This window comes from Cynocephalus volans, chromosome 9 (genome assembly GCF_027409185.1).
Source record: "Cynocephalus volans isolate mCynVol1 chromosome 9, mCynVol1.pri, whole genome shotgun sequence".
NCBI lineage: Eukaryota > Metazoa > Chordata > Mammalia > Dermoptera > Cynocephalidae > Cynocephalus > Cynocephalus volans.
The window spans coordinates 80,742,637-80,760,018 of NC_084468.1; the positions used below are offsets into that span (position 1 = coordinate 80,742,637).

General features: G+C 34.4%; 1 protein-coding gene across 2 annotated transcripts in view; it reads left to right on the plus strand.

Moving 5' to 3' along the window:
• Nucleotides 1-17,382, plus strand: part of GRID2 (glutamate ionotropic receptor delta type subunit 2) — a 1,394,934-nt gene that overhangs the window by 856,149 nt on the left and 521,403 nt on the right. For both annotated transcript variants that reach the window (XM_063108375.1, XM_063108376.1), the window contains one exon: nt 13,369-13,422. In XM_063108375.1, the coding sequence (XP_062964445.1) occupies nt 13,369-13,422 (54 nt within the window). The remainder of the gene's footprint in view (nt 1-13,368; nt 13,423-17,382) is intronic.

Sequence of the window (17,382 nt, forward strand, 5' to 3'; positions counted from 1 at the left end):
CCAGTTCAGCAGAACCAGAGGGCATAAGGAGAATAGAACGTACAACATGGCCCTCACAGCCACTTACAGAACTAAATACAATTTCATTAAGGCTGGGATAAAGGTTTGTTCAGAGTCTTAGGCAAGCACAAGGGGAGAGAAAGGATTTGGCATTTGGCTCACTCTTTGAGTTTTAAGAACATTTTGTCAAGGAGAGAGGACAGAGAAGAGATCAAAAGGAACAAAAGCAAAGGCATGAAAGTCCACAGCTGCGAAGGACCCGTATGCTGCATTTTGAAGTGATCAATAGACTTCTCTTGAAGAACCCCTTTTTTTTCTTTATTTGCTTCAAGATAGCAAGAAATCCTTACTTCATAAATCCCAGCACAGAAGTGCCAATGTGTTCCCAAATCATTTTAAGTCTTGATCAAAATCCAACTAAGAACTCATTCATTTGTTTGCCAGAATTAATTTACTCTGCTGAGGATCATTTAGCTATTAAAACATAAATTAAATAAAATAAATATTTTCATGTAATTTCCTGGTTGTCCCAAAAGTTAACATATTAGAACATGGTAAAAAACAGGCAAGGGATGAGTGGTCCTTCAACAAACACTACTTTTCCTGATTGTTTTGGCTTAATGAACCTTTAATCACTATAGCAAACATCTAAAAGAACCCCAATGCCAGCAGAAACTCACAAAAAAAATACAAACAGTAACACAGTGGTCCCTTGTACTGGCAATTATTGTCATATTTTTGTTTATATTCTCATCAAGCAAAGTATTTAAATCATGAATTTACTTTTAATCACTGTTCAATCTTTGTTCAGTAATACAGGACACAGGAAAGGTGGGTCTATGTCATATGTTGAACAAGTCTCTATTTTCTTGCATTAGCGCCCATCCTTACGCATTAAGAAGCATAGCAGGTGTCATAGTGCTGGCCAAATCTCAGCGGTGGCATATTTCCATCTCCCAGGGGGTGTGGGAAGACCCAACTGCACAGCAGTCACAATAAATCTAGCATATCCGTTTATGAAATAACTTTGGCAGTCATGGCGAGAGGATTTGGATGAAAGTGTATTAGTGGTCTTCCAGCTGGAAGATCAGAGCAGAGATTCTAAAGCGAAAGGCACAGAGTGGGATGACAGATAGTGGCTGCTTGGATAAGAACAGAAGAGAGTTGGGGATTCATGCTGAGCTCAAGGGGAAATGCAAACAAGACAGTCCTTTCAGAATATCCCCATGCTGCCCACTACTGGCGTAAGGGGTCACTGACGCCATCTGGTGGATATATTTGGGATTTAAAAATGGAATCTACACAAATAATGTTGCAATGTCTCCCTATACTGTGGTTTCAATTAGTTGTAAGCACCACTGCACTCGGACCCACCTATACTGTGGTTTCAATTTCTTCTATTGAGAAGAAAAAACAACCACCACCACCACAACAACAAAAGACAAACTAAAGAAAACAAACAGTGAAATGAAACCCAGATTATGTACATGTTTATTGTGCCTTAAGGCTGGAGCTTAGTACTGTCACTGCATTTCAGAGACATAATATTTAATTGTATTGGGGCGGTTGTGTTTTTTTATTTGTTTGTTTTTTAGCAGAACTCTGTAGTAGTACAATTTGACTATATACAATACTCAGGCAACTGGATGTGGTCGGTACTGTAAATCCATGAATCCCTTCCTGAAAGTCTATTAAACACTATAAACTTTATATACTATATACCCCCTTTCTAACCTTTATTGGAGAAGACATAGTGGTTTGGTTTGGTTTGGTTTCTTTCTTGTTTAATTAGAAAGGGAGAAAAAATTAAAAGGAAAGAAGGAAAAGTCTCACCATTTGGTCAGCACTATTACATATGCATTTGGGTCTTACATAAAATATAGCAATTCATTTTTTTATTTTTGTTTTGTGGAAATACTTACCACTGTTGGTCATGCTCTCTGTAGGTTTATTATGGGACCATAATTTTAAGTTACAAATTTTCTCATGGTGTTTTAGTAGACTTCAAGAACTTTTAGAAATGTGTGCCTAACTGGACATTGATTCTAGTCTACATTTACCAAAACGTACTAATCTTATGGCATTTACAGTGGGAAAAATGGTTTCTGTGGTCATATCCATTTGAAATATGTTACATTCCGAATATCTTCTCCTGGGGATCCAAAAAGCACATAAAAGTTCATGGAAAGATTCATATTACCTTTTAATTCCATTTTCCACAAACTTTTTGAAATACCTTCACATTTATTGAATGTTTACCATGTGGCATTATCTCATTTAATCCTCATTGTAATTTCTTTCTGTGAGCACTTGCAGAAGTAAATGAGGAAACTGAAGTTTACAGGGTTGGTAATTTGCTCAAAGTCACATTATAAGAAAATGGAGGCATTGACAGTAACTTTAGAGCTCATGCTCAGAAGTCTGAAGCTGCATGTCCCACGATATTAACATTACATATTAATGTGACTTTTATATTAATTATATTTCTATATTGATGTTAACTGTGAAGAGATATGAGGAGCAATGCTTAACCTAGCATTTCTAAATCTATATGGCTACAGATCACTCCCTAATATTAGTAAAAGTAGCGTCCCACAGAATACAGTTCTAGAAATGCTAATATAAGCTGTAGTATTGCTATAGATGAGAAGTCAAGCAAGGAGTAGCTCTGTAATATTTCTCTGGCCACTTGTTCCAGAATAACTGATGGTGTCCTCTCCCTAGGCATGCTACTTGCTGGTTTCTACCTGACAATTTGAAACGGTTAGGCATAAGGAAGCAAACACCTGATATCTTTGCTGCTGCAGGTGCACAGAGTACTGGAACCGTTTGCACAAAGGTGTAATATTTAGTACATCCTGCAAAGGGAACAAGCTTAATTTAGTTAAGCCACAATGTTGAGTGGAAAGCAGCATGTTGCTGTTATTATTTAGTCAATTAAATTGTCCTCTGCACTCATAGGAACTGCTTCACATTTATTACCAGTGAGATACACACTCTGGCAGTGTTGTTGATTTCTCTGCTTCAGATGGTCTTATATTTAGCACATCTAAAGATCTGAGAATGAATGATGGAAGACACTGTGATAAACTGTCAGGCTTTTCTAAAGATTCAGAAGTTCTACAGTTCCTGCCAGTGACAGATGGTCTGTCCTTACTCATGTCTTGTCTTCCTGACAGGACTTGATTTTTTTGTGTTTTTCCTTTTTTGCTCACTTTCTTTAAAGTAAGCTCAGCTTCTTGGGAGGTGCAATAGTCTCATTTGTTATAATTACATTACTGTCAAAGTGGCATCAATGCTATATGAACATGCTCTTTTTACATTATTGATATACACATATATAATGATAAAGAGAATTATAGGATAAAAGGAAGAGAAGAAACAGATTCCCAAGGAAAATCTATACATCCATTCCTCTCGTTATTTTGATAACCAACCATACTAGATTCCCCATTGGATAGTTTATTTGTTTGTTTTTCCTTTACTTACATGCTATTTTCTTTTAATAATACAAACATAATATGATCTTTTAGGCAGTGTTTCTTTTACATTATGGTAATAAGTATTATTTTTAGTACCTTCATATTTCATAACAATCTAAAATCTTTCAAAATTGTTGTTTAAAAAACACAACTAGCATTTACTAACTTACAAAACATTTGTAAGAATCCACACATTGAGATCAAACAATTGTAACAATGGTGTGTTTGGATATGAAATAGGTTCCAACAGAAAAAGAAAAAATTCAGTCAGATTACTTAATCCTTTTATTGATCAAATATGTTTCCTGCTAAAATAAAAGATGTGCTACTTAGATAGGACGGTGGGAAAAGGAAACAATTTTCCCTGTTTGAGTTCTAACATAACTGTGGAAATAAAAATAAAAGCTCTCAATATTCTAGGATGTCTTAAATAACTACTAAATTCTTAAAAGTAACTCAGTTTTTCAAGTTAATAATGGCATTAGTTTGATACAGCATTACTTAGACTTAAGTGTTATCAAGTGGAAAGGGATTAATATTACTAGAAAATGTAAAAATAATCAGATAAATGATTTGGGATCTGCAATAGTTGTCTTTTGTTATCAACATGAAGAGCTCAGAATTTCTTTTTATGTAAATATGTCTCTCCTAAGAACGTTCAGTATATATTAGCTCAATCTGAAAATGTGACAAGCATAAACAACATTATTGCTCTCTTTTCTTTTTCCTTTTTAAAATTCTAATGTAAGTTTTAACCTCTCTGGAAATATATATTTTGTACTACTATAGCTACACTAGTCATTTAAGGAAAAGAACTCAAAGCCTACTGTGTTTCCAAGTTCAAGGCTAATGAACTCCCTGTCCTCTTTTCATGCTCCCTACTAAATGTTCCTTCCACTACTGATATCAGTTACCTTTTTATTTAGCGACTTTTCAACATTGCATGCTTTCAGTAACAGTCAATTACAAAAAATCAGGGAACTCATGTGAGCTCATTGTTTATGGATGAAGATGTTAACCTAGACCTAAGGAAATTATATTCCTCTTTTAGTGGACATTTCCTCAGATAATTAATGGAAGCATTAACTTTCTGTGTACAACATAACAATAAAAAAGTTTCAAGCTTCTCTAAAACATGCTGTCACAGTAATACATGAATCTTAGTTGTGTATATGCATATTAGTAAAGGGACAAGACATATTTATCTTTTCATTTTAAGTATCTTGCCTAGTATAATTTGTCTTCCTTCTCCAAAGAATAAAGTGCTTAAAAAAAAGGTCCTGAATATTCAGTATTCATGAAAAGGCTAACAAATATTGCATGATTTTGAAATCATGCCTTTATAAAATCACAGAATTAAAAGTTATTCTAGGGAATATGTTTATAAAAATGTATTAAGGTTAGAAAAAGACACATAGCTAAGATTAATAAAAATGCTTTGCATTAGATAAGATCAGCTAAATTATTTTAACAAGTTGATCCAAAATGTCATGTCTCAGCACAACAGAAATTATTTCATGCCAGCACAATACCACAGCAGAGATTAGGGGAAGGGCAACTGCCCCATGCACTGTAGCTATTGTGGCTTCCAAGCTACCTCTGGGCATGACATCACAAGCAAGTAGCTGGAATGGATAGACAGCAGGTACAAGCACATGGGACATTTTATGGGTCAGGCTTGGGTGTGGCATACATCACTTCTGCTCACATTCTATTGGCTAGAACTCAGTCACATGGCCTTTTATTTCCACCCTGCAAGGGAGGATGGGATATATGGCATAGCTGAGTGTCCCACTAGAAGGGGAGAATGGATTTTGTGAATATCTAGCAGTTTCTACCACATGAATCCTTGGTTTTCCTTAAACATAGAGGTGATTTGAAACTATTATGATATTAATATTGTCTAATTTTTCTGATAAACTTTCCATCCACTCACTTGTTCTTAGGGCAGAGTTTTCTTTTAAATTTTATTTAGTAACCTAAATTGGAGGGAAGCTTGGAGCTAATGATTTTAGAATAGTCTGTCTCACAGAGACCAGATAGGATACCTGAGAGTTTGACAGCCTGACAGAGGCTCCAATTGATCTTTTCTTGAAAATGCATATTGAGACATCTGGGTGAATTTCAGCTTACTCCTACTGAGGGTTCACAGGCATCGTGCTCACGTGTGGTGGACAGCCCCCAGTTACATGAACATGAAGATAAGTGGTTTGTTGATTCATCTGCAGTAATGTACTAATGTTTTGTTTTGCTTGTTTCAAATTTATAATGCTGAAATGTCTTATATTTTAATACTCATGAGTAAAACCAAAGACAAGAGGAGACGTTATTTCCCTGCTGACCCTAAGCAAAGAGGGGGATGCAGTGAGTAGAATCATGGCCTTGGATGGGATATTTGCCTTTCTTTACTGAAACACGGGGTTGACCCTTGTGCCTCGGTACTACCTCATGCTTTTTTTTTTTCTCAACAAAGATTGAACTATATTTTTTTATTTTAGTTCTCAGAAAAGCAATTCAATTATGTTGAGCACTAGTACAAGGCAAATTAGCAGCACCATATCCATTAGGCTACATTATATATACATATATTTTTAATTTATTTATTTTTTTAATTTATCATTATACAACATAGTTGGCTTTTGTGTCCCTTTAGCGATTCCACTTTCCCGCCTCCCTCTCCCCCCTCCCACCCATCAACATATCTGTTTCTTGTCTTAACAAGTTCAAGGAACTGTGATTGCTGTGTCTTCTTCCCCCCCACCATTTGTTTGTATATTTATTGATTTATTTATTTTTAGCTTCCACAAATAAGCGAGAATGTGCGGTATTTCTCTTTCTGTGCCTGACTTGTTTCACTTAATATAATTTTCACTAAATCCATTCCTGCTGCTGTGAATGGTAGTATTTCATTCTCTTTTATAGCAGACTAGTATTCCATTGTGTAGATATACCACATTTTCCATATCCACTCCTAAGATGATGGACACATGGACTGGTTCCAACTCTTGGCTATTGTAAATAGTGCTGCAATAAATATGGGAGTACAGGTATCCCTTGGGCACGATGACTTCCATTCCTCTGGGTATATTCACAGTAGCGGAATAGCTGGGTCACATGGTAGATCTATCTGTAATTGTTTGAGGAACCTTCATATCATTTTCCATAAAGGCTGCACCATTTTGCAGTCCCACCAACAGTGTATGAGAGTTCCTTTTTCTCTGCAACCTCTTCAGCATTTATCAATCTCAGTTTTTTGGATATTAGCCATGCTAACTGGAGTGAGATGGCATCTCAAAGCGGTTTTGATTCACATTTCCCGAATGCTGAGTGATGTTGACCATTTTTTCATGTGTCTGTTAGCCATTCATGTATCTTCCTTTCAGAAATACCTATTCAGCCCCTTTGCCCATTTTTTAATTGGGTTACTAGCTTTTTTGCTGGAAAGTTGTTTGAGTTCCTTGAATATACTGGATATTAATCCTTTGTCAGATGTATATTTTGCAAATATTTTCTCCTGCTCTGTTGGTTGTCTTTTCACTCTGTTAATTGTTTCTGTACAGAAGCTTTTTAATTTGATATAATACCATTTGTTTATTTTTCCTTTGGTTGCCTGTGGTCTTGGGGTCATATTCATGAAGTCTATACCCAGTCCTACTTCCTGGAGTGTTTCCCCTATGTTTTCTTTAAGGGGTTTTATTGTTTCCAGGTGTATATATAATTTTTTAATCCATTTTGCATTGATTTTGTTATATGGTGAGAGGTACAGGTCTAGTTTCATTCTCCTGCATATGGTTATCCAGTTTTCCCAACACCATTTGCTGAACAGTCAGTCTTTTCCCCAGTGTGTAGACTTGGTACCTTTGTCAGAGATCAGATGGCTGTAGGTGTATGGGTTGATTTCTGGATTCTCCATTCTATTCCATTGATCCACGTGTCTGTTTTTATGCCAGTACCATGCTGTTTTGGTTATTATAACTTTGTAGTGTAGTTTAAAGTCAGGTAGTGTTATGCCTACAACTTTATTTTTTTGCTCAGAATTGCTTTGGCTATTCATGGTCTTTTGTTATTCCATATAAATGTTAGGATAGTTTTTTTCCATTTCAGAGAAAAAGGTCATTGGAGTTTTTGATAGGGATTGCATTGAATCTTTACGTCACTTTGGATAGTATGGAAATTTTCACAATGTTAATTCTTCCAATCCAAGAGATTGGGATACCTTTCCATCTTCTTGTGTCTTCTTTAATTTTTCTCAACAGTAGTTTGCAGTTCTCATTTTAGAGTTTTTTCATATCATTGATTAACTTTATTCCTCAATATTTTATTTTCTTCATGGCTATTGTAAATGGCTAGCTTTCTTGATTTTTTTCCTGCATGTTCATTGTCAGAGTACAGAAATGCTACTGATTTTTTTGTGTTGATTTTATATCCTGCAACTTTGTTGAAATCATTTATCAACTCTAAGAGTTTTTTTGGTAGAGGCTTTAAGCTGCTTGATATATAGGATCATGTCACCTGCAAACAGGACAGTTTGACTTAATCTTTTCCAATCTGGATGTACTTTATTTCCTTCTCTTCTTATTGCTCTGGCTAGTACTTCCAACACATGTTGAATAGGAGTGGTGAGACTGGGCATCCTTGTCTAGTTCCTGTTCCATTCAGGATGATATTGGCAGTGGGCTTATCATATATGTCTTTAATTATGTTGAGATATTTTTGGTCTATACCTGATTTGTAAAGAGTCTTTATCATGAATGAATGTTGAATTTTGTCAAATGCTTTTTCAGCATCTATAGAGATAATCATATGGTCTTTGTCTTTGATTTTATTGATATGGTGTATCACATTTATTGCTTCACATATGTTGAACCAACCTTGCATCCCTGGGATGAATACAACTTGATCATGGTGTATAATTTTGTATATGTGTTGCTGTATTCTGTTAGCTAGTATTTTATCAAGGATTTTTGCATCTATATTCATCAAGGACATTGGCCTGTAGTTTTCTTTTTTTGTTGTATCTTTGTCTGGTTTTGGGATCAGGGTGATGTTTGCTTCATAGCATGAGTTTGGGAGAATGGCCTCTGTTTCAATCATTTGGAATAATTTGTAGAAAATTGGCATTAATTCTTCTTTGAAGGTTTAGTAGAATTCTGCAGTGAACCCATCTGGTCATAGGCTTTCTTTGTTGGCAGGCTTCTGATAACAGCTTCAATCTCTTTTATTGTTATTGGTCTGTTCAGATTTTCTATATCTTCTTGGCTCAGTTTTGGTAATTTGTGTGTGTCCAGACATTAATCCATTTCCTCCAGATTTTCAAATTTGTTGGCATACAGTTGTTTATAGTAGTCTCTAATGATTTTTTTTTTTTTATTTCTGAGGTATCAGTTATAGCATCATGTTTTTCATTTCTAATTTTTGTTATTTGGGTCTTCTCTCTTCCTCTTTTTAGTTAGCCTTGCTAATAGTTTGTCAATTTTATTTATCTTTTCAAAAAACCAATTTTTTGATTCATTGATCTTTTGTATCATTTTTTGGGTTTCTATTTCATTAAGTTCTGTTCTGATCTTATTATTTCTTTCCATCTGCTAACTTTAGGTCTGGATTGTTCTTGTTTTTCTAGTTCTTTAAGGTGAAGTGTTAGGTTGTTTACTTTCCATCTTTCCATTTTTCTGAAGTAAGCATTTAAAGCAAAAAATTTCCCCCTTAGTACTGCTTTTGTAGTATCCCACAGGATTTGGTTTGATATATCATTATTTTCATTAGTTTCAATAATTTTTTTGATTTCCTGTTTAATTTCTTCTTGGATCTATATGTCATTAAGTAGAATGTTGTTTAATTTCCATGTGTTTGTATAGTTTCCAGAGTTTCATTTGTTATTTATTTCTAATTTTAATCCATTGTGATCTGAAAAAATACATGGGATAGTTCCAGGGTTTTTTTAATTTATTGAGACTTGATTTGTGACCTAACATGTGATCTGTCCAGGAGAATGTTCCCTGTGCTGATGAGAAGAATGAATATTTTGAGTTGTTGGATGGAATGTTCTGTAGATATCTGCCAAGTCCAATTGATCTAAAGTGTTGTTTAGATCTTATGTTTCTCTGTTGATTCTTTGCCTAGATGATCTGTCCAATATTGAGAGTGGTGTGTTCAGGTCCCCTGCTATTATGGTATTAGTGTCTATTTAGGTGTAATAGTGTTTGCTTTATAAATTTGGCTGCTCCAATATTGGGTGCATATATATTTATGATTGTTATGTCTTCTTGATGGATAAATTCTTTTATAATTATATAGTGGTCTTCTTTATCTCATTTTATAGTTTTTGGTTTAAAGTCTATTTTATCTGATATAAGAATAGCTACTCCAGCTCATTTTTTGTTCCTATTTGCATAGTATATCTTTTTCCATCCTTTCACTCTTAGTCTATGTGTGTGCATCTTTGCAGGTGAGATGAGTCTCTTGAAGACAGCATATAGTTGGGTCCACCTTTTTAATCCAGTCAGTCTGTGTCTTTTGAGTGGGGAATTTAATCCTTTTACATTAACAGTTGTTATTGAAAGGTGTTGATTTACTCCTACCATTTTATTGATTTTTGTTTGGATGTCTTAAGAATCTTTTGTTCCTTTCTTTCTGATTTTATGCTTGTCTTCTGTATTTGTTGGTTTCTTAGGGTGGTAGATAAACTTTTTTTCTCTGTATTGTTAGCATTTTTATATTACTAGTGGTTTTTGTTCTTTCTTGAGTATTTATGGCAGTGGTGGTTGTTTTTCAGGCACCATAGCCAGTACTATCTTGATAATTTATTGTAAGGCTGGTCATGTGGTAGTGAACTTCCACAGTTTCTGTTTGTCTGAGAAATATACTATTTGTCCTTCATTTTGGAAGGATAGCCTTGCTGGGTAAAGTATTCCTGGCTGGCAATTTTTGTCTTTTAGTATTTTGAATATATCATCCCATTCTTTCTGGCTTTTAGGGTTTCTGATGAACAGTCTGATGTTAGTCTGATTCAGGCTCCCTTATAGGTGGTTTGACGCTTCTCTCTTGCCACTTTTAAGATTCTCTTTGTCTTTGAGTTTTGCCAGTTTGACTATATCGCGTCTTAGAGGGGACATTTTTGTGTTGAATATGTTTGAGGATCTTTGAGCCTCCTGGATCTGAAGATCTGTGTCTTTCCCTATATCTGGGAAGTTTTCTGCCATTATTTCATTGAATATGTTTTCAATGCCATTTCCTTTTTTCCTCCCCTTCTGGAATACCCATGAATCAGATATTTGAGTGCTTAAGGTTGTCTGTTATCTTTCTTAGATTTTCTTCAATTTTTTAAATTCTTTTTTCTTTCTTTCATTTTTTCTTTTTTTTCTTTTTTTTTTTTTTTTTGTCCACCTGTGTTATTTCAAACAGCTCATCTTCAAGGTCAGAAATTTTCTCTTCTGCTTGTTCTAACCTGCTGGTTAAACTCTCTGTTGTGTGTTTTATTTCATTGAATGAATTCTTCAACTCCACAGGCTCTGCTATGTTCTTTTTCAGGGCATTGATTTATTTGTACATTTCTTTTTTCAGGTCCTGTATACTTGTTCTCATTTCATTGTGTTGTCTCTCTGAGTTTTGTTGTATCTCATTTAGTTTCCTTAGAATTTTTGCTTGAATTCCTTGTCAGTCATTTCAAGGACTTCCTCTACTATAGGATCTAGAGCTTGAGAGTTATCATCCTTTGATGGTGGTGTACTTTCTTGATTTTTCATATTTCTAGTATCTTTCCTTTGGTGTTTAGTCATTGTGGCCGGGGATTTCACAGTCCAGTTATTTGACCCTAGTGTCTGGCTAGGATCCTGCAGGTAGTGCCAATTTGGCGTGGCTGTCTCAGTGCCTGTGGGCCAGGGGCTCAGGCCTCTCTGGGCCATGGGGACTGGCCTGGGCTGGGAGTCTCATGATGGTGCCTACCTTCACTGGCACGGGTGGCTCAGGACCCTGTGGGCCTGGCAGCTCTCGGGCCCTTCTGCTATGCCATGCTTTTTGCCTGAAAATTTATTTCATGATGGTGTGAAAGCTGAATAAGTTTTATGGTCTAAACAAATTGCCAGTAAGTTACCTTTGTAACTTTTTATCTTCTGCTTAGTTGATAAATGCTGTCGCACAAAACACTTTCTCACTTAATTTCTCCTGGTAATGCAGCATTCTCATAGCTTGAATCTGGCTTAATATGGCAAAATTTTCTTCACTCTACTACTAATATAGCTTCAGAGGTACTTTCAATTTACACTGCCTTTATGTTGGCTTTCAATTCCCTTTTCTCTGAATTTTTCCTATTTCCAAATTTTAGTTGTGGTTTTTTCCATGTACAATGTATCTCTCCATTTTATCTAGAGATCTGCTTTTCTTATACCTCAGTCTCTGGTTTGTATTCTTTCAAATTCTAACAGAATTCTCACTTATTTTCTAACACTTCTCACTGTTAATAAATTATTGATGATTTGTCTCTAAGATGATTCCAGAAAACTAATCAGAAAATTAGAAATAAGAGTTGTCATTACTGGTATAAATTGATTTTTTTTTTCTTTAGCTAAAACTGAAAGCCGCTATGGGTCATATTTTCTGTATTAGATTTCACCTGTAAGTAGCACACGTGTGTATTTCAAAACATAATAATTATAAAATTTAAAAATAGATAACATATCCTACTTCTCTGATAAAGCATTATATCTACACATTTCAGTATTGTCACAGGGACCAGTGTGATGTATATTGAAATAGTATGAAATTTACACCAAAGTTTAAAAATTTTCTGAATAATTATATTCTATGAGAAAACATTAGATCACAGTAACAAATATATTTCCAATTTTATTTCTCATTATTCAGTGCATCTTTTAGTAGGGATTTCTCAGTATGATAAAGAATAACTACCAAAGTGCAGTTCACATGTTATAACAACTCCTTGCTAGTTATTAGAAAGCGTCTTCATTTGAAACTCAATCTTTGAGTATTATTGCTGAAAATAACAGAAAAATCTCTCATAAAACAGTCTCACTTATCATATATCCATGGCATGAACTGTAAGAACATGTCTTAGAACATGCTTCATAAGATTTGATAGAATGGAAACCTTAATACAAATGCTACCCCCACTCTTCAATCGCACACCCACACAAATACATACACACCATGGCACACCCCCAAACTTGCTTTTTTGGCCTAAGCCAAGAATCATTTAGAATAAATGTATCCAAAGTTAATCAACCAAAATTGCTATCCGTAAATTGTTTGCTTTTCCTTTTACATAAGTTTCATTTCTTTTCATCTTATTAGCAATCTAAAAGTTCCTACAATTTCCTACTCATACCTTTACAATAATGTAGGGTCTATTGCTTTTAGTATTGCACATTCAGATAGTTTTAGAATTAGATCTCTGTAGAATACTCATGACACACAGATTTTTCAAAAGAACATAGAATAGTTTACTTAGTCAAGACAGTAGCAAGCATATACACAGGGAAGTAGTAGAAGATAGGAATATTAAGGTTAAGTTACAGCCAGACTGTAGACAGAGTGCTTAGAAATTTATTAGGTAGATAATAGAAAGCCATCAAAGTTTATTTGGAATAGGGAATGTGACTTGAGATTTGAACTCTACTCTCTCAGTTAAATCACAAACTCTATTTTAGGTCTTTGATGAATATATTTTCAAATTTAATTAGCAAGTCTACAATACATTTCCATGTCAAACACAAATGCTTCTACAGTGTCAGTGTTTTGCTAATGGTTTTCCATCTTCAATGGAATAACAAAGACCTTTCTAACGTGATTCTTTTTTTGCCATTTGCAAAGTGTATTTGGTTTGTTTCTCGTGATTAATGCTGACTGATAGCTGGTTTGTTTTCTATTCCAGGTTGTGGAAACTAATTTGGTTGCTTTTGACTGTCACTGGATCATTATAAATGAGGTAAAGCCAACTAAACCTTATTGTCAACTCTGTGTCCTGGTTTCATGTATTCGTACATAGTTGCATCATTTCCTACAGCCTTGAATTTCTAAGAGGAAACAGAACATGACATAAACTTCCAGCTTACTGAGTGGATGCTGTTAAATAAAAATAGAATGAAGAGTTTTTTAAAATGATAAAGGGCTTTATATGAATTAAAAAACTGGAGAAAGTCTTCCCCACTGAGTACCTTTTAGCTTTTTCTGTTGGCACACACTGGCTGCTTAGGGAGATCGTCTTTATAAAAAGCACAGTTCTTCTTTGTAAGCAAAGTGAATTCCTCTTGGTGGAGTGCTTGTGTTCCATTTATATTTTAATGTTGTTTTGAGAACTTTTCTATCCACCTCTACATGATGATTAAATAGTTCAGTATATGAATATGAATATACAGAAAACAGATTATTTCCCCTTTCATAAAGAAGTAAAATTGTTTTGAAATCCATAGACTTGTCAAATTCCTTGGGAAAGTTTTTTTTTTTTTAATTTTTGCAAAAATAATACATGAGATTAAAAATACATTACAACCTGAGAGCCCTGTGAAATAAGTTGTTCCATTAGCACCTGTCAGTCAGAATCAGAAAGGACAATGAGCACATCAGTTACGGACAAGTAATGTGATCACGTGGATTTGTCCTAAAGAAGGCGTAGTATTCAATCATGTTTATTATTTACAAATAAAGGTAATGAATTATTTCTGTGTGAACAATAAATGTTGAATTATAGAATAGAAACTTTTTTTTAGGGACAAAATAATACTTTGGGTAAGAATTCTGATTTTTCAGCTAGCAAGATATGTTCAATCTTGGCTATGAAATGTGTTAGCAGTGTTACCATGGACATATAATATAATCTTCCTGTGCCTCAGTTTATTCATTCGTACTATAACATTTATTTTACAGGTTGATAATAAAAGTTAAATGAGATATTATCTAATGCTTTTAACACAGTGCCTAACAAATGACACTCAACAAATGGTACTCCAATAATGATCATATCACATTAAAGTTCACAGATCACTTTCTCACACATTATTTTGTTAAACACTAAACATTATTTTATGAAGTACTGAGGGAATGAGATCCATAGAAGATAAATGATTTGTCTCTCTTTACACAGTAAAAATAATGTTTCTCCTACACCACATTTCACTAAAGGAATTGTTCTGTTTAGCTCAGTGTAAAGACACTGGGAACAACTTGCAAATCTGTTTTTGGTCTGCCAAACTTTAGATCTATATGATTTATCACTGTATTTTTCATGTCAAATTAAGATGTGTTCCTCTGAAATTCCTGCAGGCAATGTGGTGTATGTGTGAGATCTGCTTTCCAATGAGGTTCTGATACCTTCTAACTTTCTAATACCTCTTAATGTTCCATCTAGAATGACTAAACATCAGGATACAGGGAAGGACAAAAGGAAGGGAACTTGGCAAATCTTCATGATAACTTTTCAAATTAGATCCAAAGGATCTTCAAAAAGTTCATGGAATGGTTCATGTTACTTATAAATCTATTTTTCTACGAACTATTTGAAGTCCACTTGTATTTTCATTTCTTTTTTTCTGCAAGGAAACTAAAGTTCAAAGAAATTAAACAATTCACCAAATATTACACAACTATTAATTGGTGATAATGAGAATTAAAACTTAGTCTTTTCCAGTGTAAAGCTTCGGATGTTTTTGTTTTGTTTCGTTATAATTCCCCTTAGGGATGACATTTCTGAAATTCTCACTACCTCACTTTTAATCTTATAGGAGCCATTTATCCCACTAGCTTGTCTTTAGTTTAATTATTTTCTAGATTACTTTTTTTTGATATAAACAATCCTCCTTATCCCTTGTTTTTACTTCAAACTCAACTTCTGATAGAAATAGACCGCTCAGATTACCTGTTGCAAAGCAAGCTATAGTCATTTTACTTGTTTATGTCAAAAAAGCCAAATAGGGAAAAAAAAAAAAAAGTGGCTTCTTGCTTCCTTAGAGACATGGATTAATCAAACAAATTAATACTTACAGTCACTAAATGGAAATGGCCATCCCCTTCTATTATTTGATAAAACTGTAGAATGAATTTCTGAATTAATTTTTTTTTTCCATATCCAATTTACCTTCTACAGCTATACCTGGATCTTAAAAGTGTGAACCCAAGTAGGGCTACCCAGAACATTCATCCACTGTTTAAGGGCCAGTTGGTGCTTTGGAAGAAATCGCCTCTTCACATTTATATTAATAGGCATAGTCTGAGTAGACTAGCATGTATTTCATTGGTGATAAATACCATGGAAAATAATAAAACAAATTTATATTTTATTGTGCCTTTCATAAGCATTATGACTCATTTTGGTGAATTTATCATTAACTTTTGTTTCATAAAATATTAGGAGGGAAATATTGTCTTTAAATGGATGTTCCACAATTTGGGCCACTATTTTGCAAAATAAAACATTCATATAAACAAAACAATCTAACTGGTAAATGACTCAATAAATGTTAGAAGTTTAGAAGACAATAAAGAAGGCATCAATTCTTTTCTCATCCTTCAAACTTGGGTATTCTATTGTAAATTGTCATAACTATAACTTCACCTTTACCGTCACTGAAACCTTTATCTCATTTTTACCCACAACTCTACTGCTAGTCCTTGAGCAAAGGTGTCATTTCTTTTGGGCAGCTCAATACTGCCTAGCTTCTGAAAAACACAATGTTTGCATCCCGCACCATTTACATTGATTATTACTTTTATGTGAAGTAGGTTAAAACTCAGAGAGTGAGCATGTTTTCTGTATTTTCACCCCTAAGAAAAACCATCAGCAGCCAGTATATCTGAGGTCAACAATCTTACTTCGTATGATCCCATTCAGCCACCTCATTCTGTCTGATATGCCTCAGGAAACTTGACTCGTACCCTTTTCTTACACGCTTTTCATTCACATGCTTGTTTATACAAATTTATAATGGATGAATCATAATTTAACCTAGTTTCATTAAAAGAGGAAACATGAATTTCTCAAATTTACAAGGAAACTACTGAACTCTAAAAGCAACAACAACAAAAAACCCCAATAACATGCAAACGCCCATTTTGACCGAACATGAAAAACATGAATCTGTCTAGTTTGGTTTGTGCAGCTATTATTTTGTTGCTAATTTTAAAATGGGTTGCAAACATTTATTTAATCTTATTGCACCAATAATTTTTTAGAGAGGGACTATAAATCAAAGTTGACATTGTGCATCATGACACAAATTGATGTAGAAACTTGAAAACAATATATTTTTTTCATTTGCATTAAGTGTGCTATAATAATGAGAGGCTGTGCTAGCTCATATGGTGCAATCAATCATGTGTTAGTACTTAGTAATGGTATTTATCTTCTCTTTGCAATCAGTGGATCCAGCTCAGAAAAGCCTTTCTAGATAAGTGTTGTCATCCCTTCAGGGCCCTGAAGCAGATGGCCTAGCACTTTATTTAAGTTTTACAAAAGTTAGAAATTTAGATAGGAAGATATACACTGTTTAGAGCTGCAGGAAGCATAATACTTTATGCACCTTTCTCTTCCCTGATAGTACTGAACCTGACCTTTCGTGTCCTGATGTGATTTTACTGACTTCTTATTTAAATAGTTTAAGTCATTATTCCCTGTCAAGCAATGCTGAATACTGCAGTTAAGGATGAACTTGTTGGTTTGGGAATGGTGGTTGTTATTGTTTTGAGAGTAAAAATGCCTATATGTGTAATGGATGTTTTTTACTTTTTCCAATTTTAGAGATGAATTGAACGGCTCACTACTAATAAGTCAAGTGGAAAGTTACCATTCTGTTCCCCTTCTATTGATATAGAGCCTACAGTTGGTTTTGTTCCATATTTCTGTTGCTTTGTGTTGCTTCGCCCACCATGGATTTGTCACCCCACTTCCCCTGGG